The 16,264-nt window shown below is 50.6% G+C and overlaps 1 protein-coding gene across 3 annotated transcripts; it reads left to right on the top strand.

Moving 5' to 3' along the window:
* The first annotated feature begins 338 nt into the window (after positions 1–338).
* On the top strand, positions 339–15,976 carry LOC311503922 (wings apart-like protein homolog). Of its 3 annotated transcripts, none has more exons than XM_084566832.1 (20): positions 339–667; positions 1,229–1,731; positions 5,960–6,620; positions 6,809–7,185; positions 7,380–7,507; positions 9,249–9,344; positions 9,421–9,609; positions 10,036–10,172; positions 10,248–10,359; positions 10,439–10,684; positions 10,927–11,038; positions 11,125–11,222; positions 11,320–11,396; positions 12,525–12,661; positions 12,743–12,858; positions 13,041–13,220; positions 13,337–13,556; positions 13,648–13,736; positions 14,340–14,435; positions 14,793–15,976. In XM_084566832.1, exons 2-20 carry the CDS (start codon positions 1,251–1,253, stop codon positions 14,856–14,858), a joined length of 3,618 nt encoding a protein of 1,205 aa, XP_084422958.1. In that variant the 5' UTR covers positions 339–667; positions 1,229–1,250; the 3' UTR covers positions 14,859–15,976. The 3 variants fall into 3 exon arrangements, with proteins under 3 accessions (XP_084422958.1, XP_084422959.1, XP_084422960.1); XM_084566833.1 differs by having other exon boundaries at positions 7,383–7,507; XM_084566834.1 differs by lacking the exons at positions 339–667; positions 1,229–1,731 and adding an exon at positions 3,219–3,442.
* The last annotated feature ends 288 nt before the right edge of the window (positions 15,977–16,264 follow it).

A 16,264-nucleotide genomic window follows, 5' to 3' on the forward strand; every position in this document is an offset into this window, starting at 1 on the left:
AGTTCAAGTTTACTTGAGTTTTCCGAGTTTTATAGGTGCACCTGAACGCAGCATTTGTAATGATAAGATTAATCAAGCCACTAGTGTGAAGGTACAAATGTTTCATATGAGCACTTCCGGTTAGTATGTAAAAGTAAAATAAGTCAAAAACCTTGTCAGGAGGTTATGCATCAGCTTGACATTAAATGACACATAGAAGAAGAGACATGAAATAAATACTTGTTTAATAACGGACTTTACATTTAATTGAGTCCAACAACGCGTTAAAGTGTTTGGTTTTGGTGAATACGTTTAATTTGTAGGGTAGCTGAGTGGGTTTCCGGTCCCGCTCTGCTGTTTCCGGTTAACTTGACGCAGCGAGGGAGTCCAATGGAAGCCTTCGTCGCAGCCTGGAGGAGACAATCGAGTCCGAATTAGCCCGAAAAACGAAGCCTCTTCGATCAGATGGAGCTTTAACCGGAGCCTTCTCCCGGCGGCCTGGATCTCCGGTTCCCTCCGTTGTGTTAGAAACGCGCTGATTTGTCGTTACCGGCCGCTGCTCGGCCTTGTTTATACTGAGCAGGAGCAGCTTGACTCGGGGGAAGCAGGCCCGGTCCTTCTGCGAGTCCTAACGGCCGTGTCGGCTCCGGGGGCTGGTGCGGCGCGGATCGGCCCTTTAGCTCACCAAGTAAGGCCCGGTACCGCGGACGGTCGGCCGGTAATTCACCGGCGGGAAGCGGCCCGTGGGGGGACGGATGTTGTTGTTGTTGCTCGACGCGGTGTCAGTTTGTAGTTATTGTTAGCCGTTAGCTTCAGGCTAGCAGGTTTGTGGAGTGACGGCTGCTATGTTTGCTAATGCTAATGCTAATGCTAACGGGCTAAAAGTAGAGCTAATAGTGATGAAGACAGAGCTGTCTTCCTCACACAGTGTCCCCTCCTCACTAACGCTCCTGAATGACGTTTATCTGTCCATGAATCCATCCGCTAGCATCCTAGCACTGCTGTTAGCTTAGCATTAGCGCCCTGACATGCTAATGTTAGCCTTGTTTTGTCAAACCAGCTGCGTTATCAGGACAGTTGTCCTACATCCACCTAGTTACTGGTGAACTCACGATAATATTTATGATTATTATTGATTAAATCATTTAATCTGATTATTAATGATCAGCTGTTCATCAGCTGATCATTAAAATAGCTGAATAAACATGTGAATAATGTGAATAACTGCTGAACTCTTCCTCTTCCTCAGAGAATATGAACCAGATGCAACAATGACGTCCAGATTCGGTAAAACCTACAGCCGTAAGGGAGGGGAGGGCACGTCCAAGTTCGACGAGGTTCTGTCCACCAAGAGAGGCACCCTCAGCACCAAATGGGGCGACACCACCTACAAGGCCAAGGTGGGCTCCAAGCGCGCGGGGGCCCCCAAGAACGACTCGGTCCTGGAGGTGTACAAAAGACCTCGTCCCTGCGGAGACGGCCTGGACGATCCGTTTGGCTTTGACAGCGACGAGGAGTCTAAGCCGGTGTCGTCCCGGGTGAGCAGCAAGGCGTCCCCCGCCAAGCCGGCCTCGGCGGAGCCGCCCCAAGCCGAGAGGCCGGGCCTTTCTCTGGACGGGGGGAGTCGGTCCAGCTTCCAGGGAGGGTCCCAGGCGTTGGGGTCCAGTCGAGGGGCCTCGTGGCTGCCTGGGGACAAGAGTCAGCCCGGGGTGATGGAGGACACGGCTCAGTTCTTCAACAGCAGCAGCACAGGTAACGGTTTATCTGTCCATCAGGATTTAGAGTTTAACGTTAGCGGGGGACAGATCTGGAGCCTGGTTCCTCCATATGAGCTGGTTCTGGTTCTGGTTCTGGTTCTGCTCCAGGGTTCTTCCTGTTAAAGGGAGTTTTTCCTGCCACCGTCTCCTTCAGGCTGATCTGGGGGTTTCAGGACGGGTTTATAAAGCGTCTTGAGACGATTTGTTTTGTTATTGACGCTAAATAAATAAAACTGAACTGAATCTGAATCAGCTGAGCTGGACAGGTAGAAGAGGACAGGTAGAAGAGGACAGGTAGAAGAGGACGAGACTCTGCACAGGTAGAAGACGACAGGTAGAAGAGGACAGGTAGAAGAGGACGAGACGCTGCACAGGTAGAAGAGGACAGGTAGAAGAGGACGAGACACTGCACAGGTAGAAGAGGACGAGACGCTGCACAGGTAGAAGAGGACGAGACGCTGCACAGGTAGAAGAGACGCTGCACAGGTAGAAGAGGACGAGACGCTGCACAGGTAGAAGAGGACGAGACGCTGCAGAGGTAGAAGAGGACGAGACGCTGCACAGGTAGAAGAGGACAGGTAGAAGAGGACGGGTAGAAGAGGACGAGACGCTGCACAGGTAGAAGAGGACAGGTAGAAGAGGACGAGACGCTGCACAGGTAGAAGAGGACGAGACGCTGCAGAGGTAGAAGAGGACGAGACGCTGCACAGGTAGAAGAGGACAGGTAGAAGAGGACGGGTAGAAGAGGACGAGACGCTGCACAGGTAGAAGAGGACAGGTAGAAGAGGACGAGACGCTGCACAGGTAGAAGAGGACAGGTAGAAGAGGACGGGTAGAAGAGGACGAGACGCTGCACAGGTAGAAGAGGACGGGTAGAAGAGGACGAGACGCTGCACAGGTAGAAGAGGACAGGTAGAAGAGGACGAGACGCTGCACAGGTAGAAGAGGACGAGACGCTGCAGAGGTAGAAGAGGACGAGACGCTGCACAGGTAGAAGAGGACGAGACGCTGCAGAGGTAGAAGAGGACGAGACGCTGCAGAGGTAGAAGAGGACAGGTAGAAGAGGACAGGTAGAAGAGGACAGGTAGAAGAGGACGAGACGCTGCACAGGTAGAAGAGGACGAGACGCTGCAGAGGTAGAAGAGGACGAGACGCTGCACAGGTAGAAGAGGACGAGACGCTGCAGAGGTAGAAGAGGACAGGTAGAAGAGGACAGGTAGAAGAGGACAGGTAGAAGAGGACAGGTAGAAGAGGACGAGACACTGCACAGGTAGAAGAGGACAGGTAGAAGAGGACAGGTAGAAGAGGACAGGCAGAAGAGGACGAGACTCTGCACAGGTAGAAGAGGACAGGTAGAAGAGGACAGGTAGAAGAGGACGAGACGCTGCACAGGTAGAAGAGGACAGGTAGAAGAGGACAGGTAGAAGAGGACAGGTAGAAGAGGACAGGTAGAAGAGGACAGGTAGAAGAGGCCGAGACACTGCACAGGTAGAAGAGGACAGGTAGAAGAGGACAGGTAGAAGAGGACAGGTAGAAGAGGACAGGTAGAAGAGGACGAGACGCTGCACAGGTAGAAGAGGACAGGTAGAAGAGGACAGGTAGAAGAGTCTGTGACGTCTGGATTCACACGGACTGAACTGTTGAGTCGGACCCTGATCCTGAGACGAGACTCTTTAGCATCAACATGAGCTCTGGTTTTACTGCAGGTCTGTCCCTGACAAAGACACGTCTCAGCTTTAATGACCTCAGACAAACATTTACTTTTATTCTTTTCTTTTATATCTATAAATATAAAGCTGAGACAAAGACATGTGGACGTGTTGTGTTTGTAGAAGACGTCTCCTCCGAGGGTTCAGCTCTGAATGATGGAGGAGAGTTTAGGTTTTTATCAGGATCATCTGGGGTGGAGTCACCTGGAGGTCACATGACTAGAGTCTGACCTGGACCTGGACCTGGACCTGGAGGAACCAGTTTTATTCCGTCCTCAGGTGGTTGTAGGTCTGAGTTGTAGTTTCAGCTCGACCTCCTCTGGCTGCTCGCTGTCAGACGCCATCACCGTCTGAGACAGAGCTTCTACTCAGAGACATGTGTCCTCAGTGTCTGTCCACGGAGACGATTATTTAACTGAATAGAGAATAAAAAATAAATCTGTGAATTAATCATTAATGTGAACAGACTGAACGTTTATCAGTGACAGGACGTCCTGATCAGACCAGTCCCCTCCGCTCTGTAAGTCCAGAGGAGGACCCATAGGACGTCCTGATCAGACCAGTCCCCTCCGCTCTGTAAGTCCAGAGGAGGACCCATAGGACGTCCTGATCAGACCAGTCCCCTCCGTTCTGTAAGTCCAGAGGACGACCCATAGGACGTCCTGATCAGACCAGTCCCCTCCGTTCTGTAAGTCCAGAGGACGACCCATAGGACGTCCTGATCAGACCAGTCCCCTCCGTTCTGTAAGTCCAGAGGAGGACCCATAGGACGTCCTGATCAGACCAGTCCCCTCCGTTCTGTAAGTCCAGAGGACGACCCATAGGACGTCCTGATCAGACCAGTCCCCTCCTCTCTGTCAAGTCCAGAGGAGGACCCATAGGACGTCCTGATCAGACCAGTCCCCTCCGTTCTGTAAGTCCAGAGGAGGACCCATAGGACGTCCTGATCAGACCAGTCCCCTCCTCTCTGTCAAGTCCAGAGGACGACCCATAGGACGTCCTGATCAGACCAGGACAGAATAACTGGACCAGGACATCCCTGATCTCCTGTTTGATTTGATTCCTGATGTTGTGAAGAGAAGAAGAATGTCTCTCCTCTGAGCTCCACCTGGTGAGAGCTGAGGTGTCCCCTCTCTGCCGTTACATGTACCTGCATGTCGAAGCTGTGTCGGCTGCAGACATCACCAGGAGTGTGTCACACACGCACACACACACCCGTCTGTGCTCTTCCATCCGACAGCAGCAGAGAAACAAACCGCTCTGAACGACAGGTTTCCATGTTGATGGAGGATGGACGGACGCGTCAATGATAGAACTGGAAGGAACGATGGACGCTGATGTTGTTATCAGTGATCGGTCCTTTAATTTAATTTAGTTTGTCAACTATTGCTTCATTCCGTCTTCATTTTAAGATCTGATATCTGATATAGACTTTTAAATCTCCTCTGGTGATAAATGTTGGATCCAGATCAGGACAGAAGCTCCAGCTCTGAGAGAGAAGAGCTGGACTAAAGACGGAGGAGACGCCACAGACCTCTGGAACCAGTGAGGACGCTGGTTTAGAGGAAACCTGCTCCATAAGAGGAACTGTAATATCTGTAAACGAACCAGGAAGTCGTATCGACACCAGGCCTGTAGCTGAGACTTTTCTGGTGCATGAAGGAAACAACATCAGCGAACGACGGTGACGTTTCCAGGACGACTCTCTGGTTGTTTTCATCGTGACCGACAGGAAACTGTTGAGCGTCTCTGCTCTGATCAGCAGACGTGGTTTCTGTTGATGCAGCAGAACTGGAAAGTAGGTCGTTTCATTCCTTCGCTCTATTTGACGAGTAAAAACTAAAGATAAACTACTTCCTGTTGAGTCCAGACGCAGGCTGGTGGCACGGCTGATCCCTGGTTCATGTTCTCGTCTCATCGTTGGTTCCAGACGGTGGTGGTGTCTCCTCAGTCTCCTCCCTCTAGTTTCTCATCCTTCATGAGTCAACTTTCTCATTTTTCACAAAAGTGTCAACGAGCAGCTGAAGAAAACACAAGTGAACCGAGGTCCTGGATCCGCTGGAAACATAAAGATCAGTCTGGTTATAAGGAAATAAAACAGCTTCCAGTGGTTTTCTCCAGTTTCTGTTTCTCAGAGCGAGTCTGTTAATGAACAATGTTCATATAGAAATATATTGATGAAGCCAGACCGTTAAGAGATAAATATCTTTACTAAACATGTCAGATATTTGTCCAAGATACAGATCAGATGCTAAGAACCAAACGTCCACGATCGTCAGAGGTTTTAAATCCTGGAGCTTCTGTCCTGATCTAGATCTGAGATTAATCACCAGAGGACGGAGGACGAAGGACGAAGGACATGGACGAGATTAAATAAATATACATGGGAGGATTTTAGGAAGCAATGTCAGATCTTTAGATGAAGATGAAGGCGTCAGTGTTTGGTTTGAAGAATGTCCCTGCATCAAACTGTCATTTATTTCTCTCTGGTTCTGGTTCTGGTTCTGGTTCTAGGAAAGTCCAAGCAGAGCTCGTCGTCAGAGAACCAGCACAGCTACTCGTGGTACCAGAACGCCTGTGAGAGCGACAGGAAGCCTCTGGCCCAGACCACCACCCTGAAGACCGGGGCCAAGGCGGAGTCCAGCTATGACTCCTGGGACGTCATCATGGGCCTCCGCCCGCCGTCGCCCACCCAGGAGCCTCGTAACCCCGCCCCCACGCTGTCCTGGGCTTCGGTGGGCGTCCCGGCCGAGAAGCCCCCCTCTCCCCCACGGATACAGAGCGAGGACCTGATGGAGACGTCAGAATACTCCCTGACGGCCTCCTCCTCCTCTTCTTCATCACTCGAAAGAAACTCTAACTGTCGGACGTACCGGCGGCCGAACAAGCAGGGCGCCGCCGGCAAAGCCACGGACTCCAGTGGTTCGACCGGCGCCGCCTTCACCACCGACCTTCCCAAAGCTTCCCAGAGCCGGGGCCGGACGCGGGACTACACGGTGCTGCACCCGTCCTCCATGTCCATGTGCAACGTCACCATCCAGGACCGAGGGGTGGAGGAGTTCACCTCCTCCGAGGCGGCGCCCTCTAGTGGCAGCAGCAGCAGCAGCGCCGGCTCAGGGAGTACGACGCAGGAGGCGGGGTGGCAGCGGAAGAAGAACGAGCAGCAGAACACCAGGTACGAGTCAGAAACCCTTCAGAGACCTCTTCAGGACGTGGTCTTCACTCGGTCCTGCTCCTCAAGAACTTATATCGTTTATATTCATTTAGAGTCTTCTTCTTCACTTTCTTCTCAAACAGAGATCTTGTGTCTGCAGGATGTCCACAGTGTTGTAATGGTTGTCCTCTGTCCTCTGTCCTCTGCAGGCCCAGACAGACCAAGACCAAGAAGGACAGTAAGTTGGAACTGTTTGGATTCGAAGACGGAGACGTCCTCCAGGACCAGAACAGCAGCGACGGCACCGACGGCCGCTCCAGTTACAAAATCAGATACTTCGGCTTTGACGACATGAGCGACAGCGACGGCGGCGATGGGGCCGACGGCGGCGGCGACTGCTTCAAGGAGAGGAGGAGGAGGAGGGCCAAGATGTCTGATGTCCCCACGGAAACCCCGGTGGTTAACGTGGAGGAGACTCTGGCCGACGACCCGCCGGATCCGTTCGAGAGGCCGGAGAGACAAGAAAGACCGACGGTCAAGGAGAGCAAGAAGAACTCAGAGAGGCAGGAGAGCCGGACACGAGCAGGTGACGACATGGAGACACATAGTATTGTCACAAAGTATTGGTATTATATTATTATTATTATTATAGCAGCAGACCAGTGTCCACATTAAAACTGTTAATCCATTTGAACTGAACTAGTTCGAAGGTCTGGGTTCTTTATCGTCTTCTACTCGTTTGTCTTCTGCGTCTCCCTCTAACCTCGTCTGTGTCCTCAGCAGAGCTCCTGGACTTCTCTGATGACGGTCTCCGGGTGTTGGCGAGCGGTCCGACGAGACCTCCTCAGGGAAAACCCAGTGAGAAGAACCCCGACAGCTTCAGGAGGATCTTCAGCGCTCATAAAAAGGTCAGGATTAACCGTCTCTCTGCTGGTGAACCTTCAGTCTGAACATCTGAAGCAGAACTGGTAGAGGTTTCCTCTAAACCAGCGTCCTCACTGGTTCCAGAGGTCTGTGGTGTCTCCTCCGTCTTTAGTCCAGCTCTTCTCTCTCAGAGCTGGAGCTTCTGTCCTGATCTGGATCCAACATTTATCACCAGAGGAGATTTAAAAGCTCATTAGTGACACATTAAAACACTAGGAGGTGTCTAATGTAGAGTTTCTTCATCCTGAGCGTCTCATGTTGGAGTTGATGAGGATCAGCAGCTCGTAGATGAGTGGACGGTCTGGAGGATGAGGGAGGACATGTCCTTCAGTCTTGTTGCTGTGTGAAGTTATGTTTCATGTTGACGTGGACTACAGCGTCACGTCCTGTAAACGGATCCAGGCTTTAACTGAATCACTAAACAGCATCTTAATAAAATGAACTTCTACTGTGACTGTTTCTACTTGTGTTTATATTAAAGCACATTAATGATGTTAATCTCATCAGTTCTATTGTCGTTAACAACGACGCGTCCTGTTGGAGTGAACTGATGTTCTGCTTCTGTCCAGATTAAACCTCCTAGAGTTTTATTATTCTCTCAGTGGAGGAACTCTGAAACTGAACTTAAACGTCCAGTTTCTTCTTCATCCTCCTCCTCCTCCTCCTCCTTCCCATGATGCACCTGTGATGTGTCCGTCATGGTGACTCTCTCTAATCCAGAGCCACAGGTCCGTCAGGTTTCTTGTAGAACCTGTACTTGTCCTCTGTCGTCTCTGTCCCTCGTCTTCCTCAGGGTTCTGTCCTTCATTAAACTCCGTCTCAGCGTTTATCTCTGGATGTGTCTCAGTCCCGTTGGCAGTGGAGCGTAGTCGGTGGTTGCTGTGTTCTCCCTGCAGAGCTTTTTTTTCACTACGGCGGCCATGTTGGCTCGCCTCCGTCCCTCCGTCCCTCCGTCTCATCTCTCCCATGCTGCTTAGCGGCGGGTGGGCGGGGCAGCGGGTGCCGGCGTCCGTCTGTGTCATTCAGTTTACAGCGGGAGACTTTTAATTTGACTTGTTGACGTTCCAGCTCGTCCCCAAGCTCCTCCTTTGTCTCAGCTTATTAACCCCGTGGAGCTCGTCCTCAGCCAACTCTCCCTCCGTCCGTCCCTCCTTTGTCTTTCATCGCCAACGCCACGGCAACCACCAACCACAGGTTTGGCAGAGATAGTCCAGAAGAAGACGAGCCAAAGACGAGAGAGCGTCCTGCTGTTTGATCAGCGCTGGCGGACACCACCCCCCCCCCCCCCCCCCCCCCCCGTTTCCATGGAGATGCTCACTCTGTTTTTATACAGTTTTTAGTCGGTTTTAATTGTTTATCACATGGATCATACGGAAGTTAAACACTTTACAGGAAGTTTAGAGAAAAATGTTTAAAGGTTTAAAGAGAGAAAGCTGCTCTCTTCTTCTTCTTCTTCTTCTTCTTCTTCTTCTTCTTCCTCTTCTTCTTCTTCTTCTTGTTGTTATTCTTTCTCTCCTTCACCTTCTTCTTCTTGTCCTTATCTGGATGTCCTTCTTACTCTTCTTCACCTCCTTCTTCCTCTTCTTCGCCTCCTTCTCCTGAGCAGTAAACATAATAACTGGGGCCCATTAAACTCGAGTATTGATGTTCTCTGTATGATCAAAGTGAATCTAGTTTTCCTGGAGGAGGACCGGTCTGATGTCTTATTTCATGTCTGTCTTCCAGTCTCCCACCAAAGCGGTGTACAACGCCAGACACTGGACGGTAGAGAGTGAAGAGGAGCCTCCTCCAGCCTTCCTCTCCAAGGCTCAGACCACTCCTGTAAGTTCACGTATTCATATAAAGTCATGATGTTCCTCACACAGACGTCTGACTTCTCCTCCCTCCGTCTGTCCAGGCGTCGGCCGGGGGATCGGCCGGGGGATCGGCCGGGGGGCCCGCTAAGGAGGCCCCCGCCTCTCAGAAGGACGACGGTGTGTTCAAGGCTCCTCCTCCTCCTCCCAAGGTCACCAAATGTGTCACGCTCCCCACAGACCTCTACCAGGACACCGTCACCACGCTCAAGTGTCGTAAAGAACACAAGGAGGTAAAACACAGACCGTTGAGTGATCGTGGTTCTTGTCTCGTCACTTTAAACAATAAACAGCTTCATTTTCAGTGTCGTGTTGACCTCTGCTGACCTCTGCTGACCTCTGCTGACCTCTGTTGACCTCTGGTGACCTCTGCTGACCTCTGTTGACCTCTGTTGACCTCTGATGACCTTTAAACAGCTGCAGACAAGCTGGACAGGCAGCTAAACAAACTTTACAGTCTGAGTAAAGTTAGCTGCTAATGTAGCCGCACGGTTAACAGACGAGATTAAAGCTGAAACAAAGACAGAGACATGTGTGACGACTGTTACTGTTCTGTCCATCACCACGTTAAGCCCCGCCCACATGATCTGATTGGCCCGGCAGAGCAGAATCAGTTCCCGACAGAGACTCCAGATAAAGTTGGTGTAAATGTTTTCCAGCTCTACACAGTCGTCCAACACGTGAAGCACTTCAACGACGTGGTGGAGTTTGGAGAGAACCAGGAGTTTACCGATGACTTTGAGTACCTGGCGACGGGGCTGAAGAGTGGACAGCCTCTCAACACACGATGCCTTAGGTAAGACCTGGACTCCTGGAGGGTCCCACCTGGCGTCTGGATGATACTGATGTTCAGTTTGGGTTGTGTCCTAAGTGTGATCAGCCTGGCGGCCAGATGTGCCATGCCCAGCTTCAGGATGCACCTCCGGGCCAGAGGGAAGGTGGCCCAGGTCTTCAAGACGCTCAACGACGCCCCACAACACCCGGTATGACCCGTCAGACCCCCCCAGCTGTTTACAGGTCAGACAGGGTGAAGTAATAACGGGTCCTCTGCTGTCTCTCCAGAACCTGGCTCTGTGCACGGCGTCTCTCATGTACATCCTGAGCAGGGACCGGTTGAACATGGACCTGGACCGGTCCTGTCTAGACCTGATGATTCGTCTGCTGGAGCTGGACCAGGACCAGGGGGGCGGGGCCGGGCCGGACAACACCGCACAGTTCAGCGCCAGAGAGATCGCCAAGATGAAGGAGAAGATCAGGAAGCTGTGTGACACGGTCCACAACAAACATCTGGACCTGCAGAACATCACGGTGAGGGACACTCTGAGGGACACTCTGAGGGACTCACTGAGGGACACTCTGAGGGACACTCAAGGAGACACTTCTTGTCCATCGTTCTTCTTCTTCCTCTTTGTTTTCCTTCTACCATCTTCTTCTTCTTCTTCTTCTTCTTCTCCACGTAGAATAGAACCAAAGCTGGTTTATTGTGAGACTTTAGACATCAGCTGTGACCTGTTTCAGAGTGTCTCTGTCCTCTGTCCTCTGTCCTGTAGACGGGTCATCTAGCGATGGAGACGTTACTGTCTCTGACCTCGAAGCGAGCTGGAGACTGGTTCAAGGAGGAGCTTCGTCTGCTGGGAGGACTGGACCACATCGTAGATAAAGGTGAGACATGGCGTCTAGTTACCGATGTCAGCTGATTGGTGGGAGGGACGTCCGTCTGACGTCTCTGATTCTGTCCTCTGTCTCAGTGAAGGAATGTGTCAATAACCTGAACCGTGAGGACGAGAAGGAGAAGCTGGTGTCGTCTCTGTGGGGAGCTGAGAGGTGTTTACGGGTCCTGGAGAGTGTAAGATCACAGACGTTAAGCTCCTCCCACTGCTCATTTCTCCACCAATCACAGAGTACTTCCTGTTTATGCTTGGCATGATGTGTTTGTGTTACAGGTGACGGTCCACAACCCAGAGAATCAGAGCTACTTGATCGCCTACAAGGACTCGTCTCTCATCATCTCCTCTGCAAAGTGAGAACATTTACGTGTACTGGCCACTTCATTAGGTACACTGGTGGGTGGGTGTGGATCAGCTGATCATGGATCTGGTGCATCATCCTCATCATCATCCTCTGTCCTATCAGTGACCAGACCTTCATCCTGTACAGGAGGAGGAGGAGGAGGATGATGATGAAGGCTGCGTGTGTCAACAAAGAGCTGCTGTTTGAGACAGAGGTCTCACTCTGATCCTTCAGCTGTCTCTGTGTTAACTAGATTAACCCTGGACGCTGGGGGAGGGACACGCTGAGACATACGGAGACACTCTGAGACAGACTCTTGGTTCCTGTGTCCTCTCGGTGTCTCTCTTCCTGTTTCAGCTGCACTCTAATCTAATAAACACTAACACACATGTACACACTGATACACACACGACCTCCGTCTAGTCACTGGTGCCTCTGGACCAAGACGTCTCATGACATGTGATCACTGATCGACACCAGACACACTGATGTGTTCATGGTCCAAGGACAGAGTGGGAAACATGAAACACACGTATGTAAGTGAACAGTTCCTCAGTGAACTTTCTCCTGGTTCTGGTCTCTGTCACCACGTTTAATCAGGTTACACCAGGCTGCTGCTCCTCCAGCTGCCTGTGTGTGTCAGTGTGTGTGTGTGTGTCAGTGTGTGTGTGTGTGTGTCTGTGTCAGTGTGTGTGTGTCTGTGTGTGTGTGTGTGTCAGTGTGTGTGTCAGTGTGTGTGTGTGTGTGTTCACATCTGTTCCTGAATGCTGCTCTGTTTTATGACGGAGTAGAAAAGGAAAGAGGAGGTTCACGTTCAGACGTCTGGAGACTGAGGGTCAGAGGTCAGCGGGTAACAATGCCCCCCCTGTCCACTTCATTAGGTACACTAGTGAACTCATTCTAATCTAAATGATGAGTTGATGTAGACGAGCCCACTGACTATATGTCAGAATATTAGGAACAGGGTCAGTTCAGTCGTTAAAATAAAAACATCTCTCTGTTAGTAGAAACTAAAGCTGAACACCTGAACCTTCATGGAGATTCAGAGCAGGACTAGTGTACCTAATGAAGTGGACATGCAAGGCTCATCTCTGAGGATAAAGAGAATAAAGACGGGATGTCCCGTGTCGTCCTCCAGGGCTTTGAGGAGGTGTGAGGCGATGATCCAGCGCTACAGCAGGGAGGTGAACTCTGACCGAGCCGTGGTGGGGAAAGCTGTGGAGGACTGTATGAGGGCCGTCATAGGAGTCCTGCTCAACCTGACCCACGACAACGGTCAGTGCTCAGACACTCGACACTGATCACTGTGGAGTTACTGCAGAATAGTTTGTTAAAGCCTTTGTCCCGTGTGTTCAGAGTGGGGCAGCACCAAGACCGGCGAGCAGGAGGAGCTGATCATGACGGCTCTCAACTGTGTCCTCAGAGTTCCTCAGTATCTCCCTCAGGAGCAGCGGTTTGACATCAGAGTACTGGTGAGTATCGCACACTTCCTCCTTCTGTCTGTCCCCTGAAACCAAGTCTGGACAGGTGTAACCCCCTGAAGGTCGTAGAGTCCCAACAACTTAATAAAAACCAGAGCACACTCTGTCTCCAGAAGACGTCGGCGGAATGAAGTGAGCTGAGACGCTGATAACTCTGTCTGTGTTGCATTCAGGGTCTGGGCCTGCTCATCAACCTGGTGGAGTACAGTGCCAGGAACAGGTACAGTCTGATGGAGATGGAGATGGAGGGAGGTCAGGGTCCCTGTGACTCCACCGTCCTCCTCAGCCCTCAGCACCAGGACGCCGTCGTCAGCCCAGACGGTCCGCTGAGCGCCATCGCTGCCCTCGTACAGGTGCTCCTCACCATAAATAGGAAAAATAAAAATATAAATAAAATAAAAGCTCATGATAACAGCCTGTTCTTATCTCACCAACCTCTTCTTCCTCCTCCTCCTCCTCCTCCTCCCAGCTCTTCCTACAGAGGGAGCGAGCTGCCGTCCTGGCTGAGGCGCAGACTGATGACCTCATCAAAGAGGCGCCGAAGCCGGCTCAGGACCAGAGCGGCCAGTGGCAGGAGACGGGCGGCGAGATCCAGTGGGTCGCCAACGACAACGTGCCGGAGAAACAGGAAGACGAGGAGAAGAAGAAGAAGGAGGAGGAGGAGGACGAGGAGCTGGACCTGAACAAAGGTACCACCACATTAATGAATAAATTAATGAATGAATAAATAATTTTCATCTGAAATGAATGAAATGTCTTTGATCATGTTTGTTCTCTCAGCTCTGCAGCACGCAGGGAAGCACATGGAGGACAGCATCGTAGCCTCGTACACAGCACTGCTGCTGGGCTGCCTCTGTCAGGGAAGCCCGGTCAGTCCTGCCCTCACTCTGACCTTCACACATGACCTTCACCCTCTGACCTTCACCTCTGACCTTCACCTCTGACCTTCACCTCTGACCTTCACCCCTGACCTTCACCTCTGACCTTCACCCCTGACCTTCACACATGACCTTTACCCTCTGACCTTTACCCTAAAGCCAGGTTTCAACCAGAGTCTGTAGAAGGAGGAGGAGCTAACGTAGCTAGCTAGCTAGCTAATTTACTAGCCGTAGCTTATAGCTCAACAACTCATTCAGTAGCTTTCACACTGACAGACGCCTAGTTGCACGTCGCCATGGCAACTGTCAGTCACCATAGCGTCACTTCCTGTTTCTATGGTGTCAAATAACATTATATAAACTACCTGATATGTACGTGAGTGTACTTTAGTCCCACCCACTAACACGGAGGGGGCGGGGCTTATGACTTAGTAGCTGTCATGGCTGCCACTGGTTTCTACAGACTGTGGTTTTAACCCAACATTAAAATCCTTCTGTTTAACATCAGCGTCTAGTTCCTTTCAAAATAAAAGCTTGTCTCCTGTGCTGCTCACTAACTGATGTCCTCATGTCCTCATGTCCTCTGTGTCTCAGATGAATGTGACTACTGTGAGGGAGAACCTTCCTAAAGGAGATTTCTCCATCATGACAGAAATGCTGAAGAAGTTCCTGAACTTCATGAACCTCACTGTGAGTATTTTATTCTGAAGCCTTCACTCTGTCTAATCTGGTCTGGTGATCAGATTATAATCTGGTCTGGTGATCAGATTATAATCTGGTCTGGTCTGGTCTGGTCTGATGAGATCATCAGATTATAATCTGGTCTGATGATCAGATTATAATCTGGTTTGATCAGATCATCAGATTATAATCTGGTCTGATGATCAGATCATCAGATTATAATCTGGTCTGATGATCAGATTATAATCTGGTCTGGTGATCAGATTATAATCTGGTCTGGTGATCAGATTATAATCTGGTCTGGTGATCAGATTATTATTCTGAATAGATTCAGTTGATGGTTGATGGATGAGTTTCTCTCCACAGTGTGACGTGGGAACCACGGGACAGAAGTCTATCTCCAGGATCATCGACTACCTGGAGCACTGCTAGAGAACCTCTCTCTCTCTCTCTGTGATCATCATCTTCATCATCTTCATCATCATCCTCCTCATCCTCCTCATCCTCAGTGTTTTTCTATCTCTGGTCGACACATGAACTGATGGATGAAGAGTCCAGACCAGTGTTCAGTTTGATCTCCCATCTTTAAAGTTCCTCGTCTGTTGATCGGTGACGGGACGGAGTGAAGACGCTGAGACGCTCGTCTCCGGTCGTCTCTGGTCGTCTCCGATCGTCTCTGGTCGTCTCCGATCGTCTCTGGTCGTCTCTGGTCGTCTCCGATCGTCTCTGATCGTCTCTGATCGTCTCCGATCGTCTCTGATCGTCTCTGGGTCGACGCCGTGAAGGAACTCTGAGCGACGCCTCCATGAAACTACAAACTGGTTCCTCTCAAAGAATCCATCGCTCTCAGCATCTAAGCTTCATGAGTCCCTCTGGACCCTCCCTCTGGACCGGGACCCTCCCTCTGGACCGGGACCCTCCCTCTGGACCAGGACCCTCTGGACCCGTTCCTCCTTCCTGTCAACCAGTCGCGGCCCAGAGACGAGCAGCTGTCGCTCTTTGCTTCATGTTTTCATCTTGTGATCTTTTGTTTACAAGGAGTTTCTCTGTTTGTCACATTCCTTCAGCCGGCCATCATTCCCAGCATGCATTTCACCCGCGCAGAGAGGAGACGGTAATTTATGAACAGTAGAGTTTTTTTTTAAATGTTGTTTTTCAGACAGACGAGAGACAAGTTCATAGAATTAAAGGATTTTATTTTGAAAAGTCTCCATCACCTTCAGGAAAGTTATTGATAAACGTCCACGATGTGCACAGAGACTACACCTCCCATGATGCACCTGGATCGACCCCAGCACCCCTGACTGGTGGTCAGTAACAGGTTCAGAGAGAGACTCTAACCGTGGAGGCAACGCGTCGGCTTTTATTGGTTTTTACTCAGACGTCTGTTTTGATTGGTTGAGTTTGAGGCGTCTTGTTTTCTGTTGCTTCTCATCGAACCTCCTCCTCCTCTGAAAGTTTACAGAGCTTTACTCAGACGTCTGCAGCAGCCACAGGAAAGAGCTTTTCTTTGTACATAGTTCTAGTGTAAATAGATGGAGGAGGAATGGGGGAGGTGGGGGAGTCGTGGGGGACGGGGTGGGCCGGGCTTCAATCTGAATTTAGACTTAGACTCTACTTTTTTCTGAATGGGACTCTATTTTTGTTTTTCTAAAGCCTTTGTCTGAGCGGTGACGTTGTTTGGGACGGAGCGGTTTGACTCGTGTAAATAATTTTAAAAGAATAAAAGTTGATACTTTCAGTAACTCTCCTCTGGTTTCTCATCATTTCAACCTTTTATTTCCAGGAAATGAAGCTGCTCAGTCACACAGTTCAGAAAAATAGATTTTATTATTATT

This window comes from Chelon labrosus (genome assembly GCF_963514085.1).
Source record: "Chelon labrosus genome assembly, chromosome: 19".
In the NCBI taxonomy this organism is placed as follows: Eukaryota; Metazoa; Chordata; class Actinopteri; order Mugiliformes; family Mugilidae; genus Chelon; species Chelon labrosus.

Bases quoted from the DNA above. Each gene is read 5' to 3' on its own strand.
- LOC311503922 (XM_084566832.1), top strand. From the start codon at position 1,251: ATGACGTCCAGATTCGGTAAAACCTACAGCCGTAAGGGAGGGGAGGGC. The intron at 6,621-6,808 runs GTACGAGTCAGA...TGTCCTCTGCAG, and splicing joins AACGAGCAGCAGAACACCAG to GCCCAGACAGACCAAGACCA. The intron at 11,039-11,124 runs GTGAGACATGGC...CCTCTGTCTCAG, and splicing joins GGACCACATCGTAGATAAAG to TGAAGGAATGTGTCAATAAC.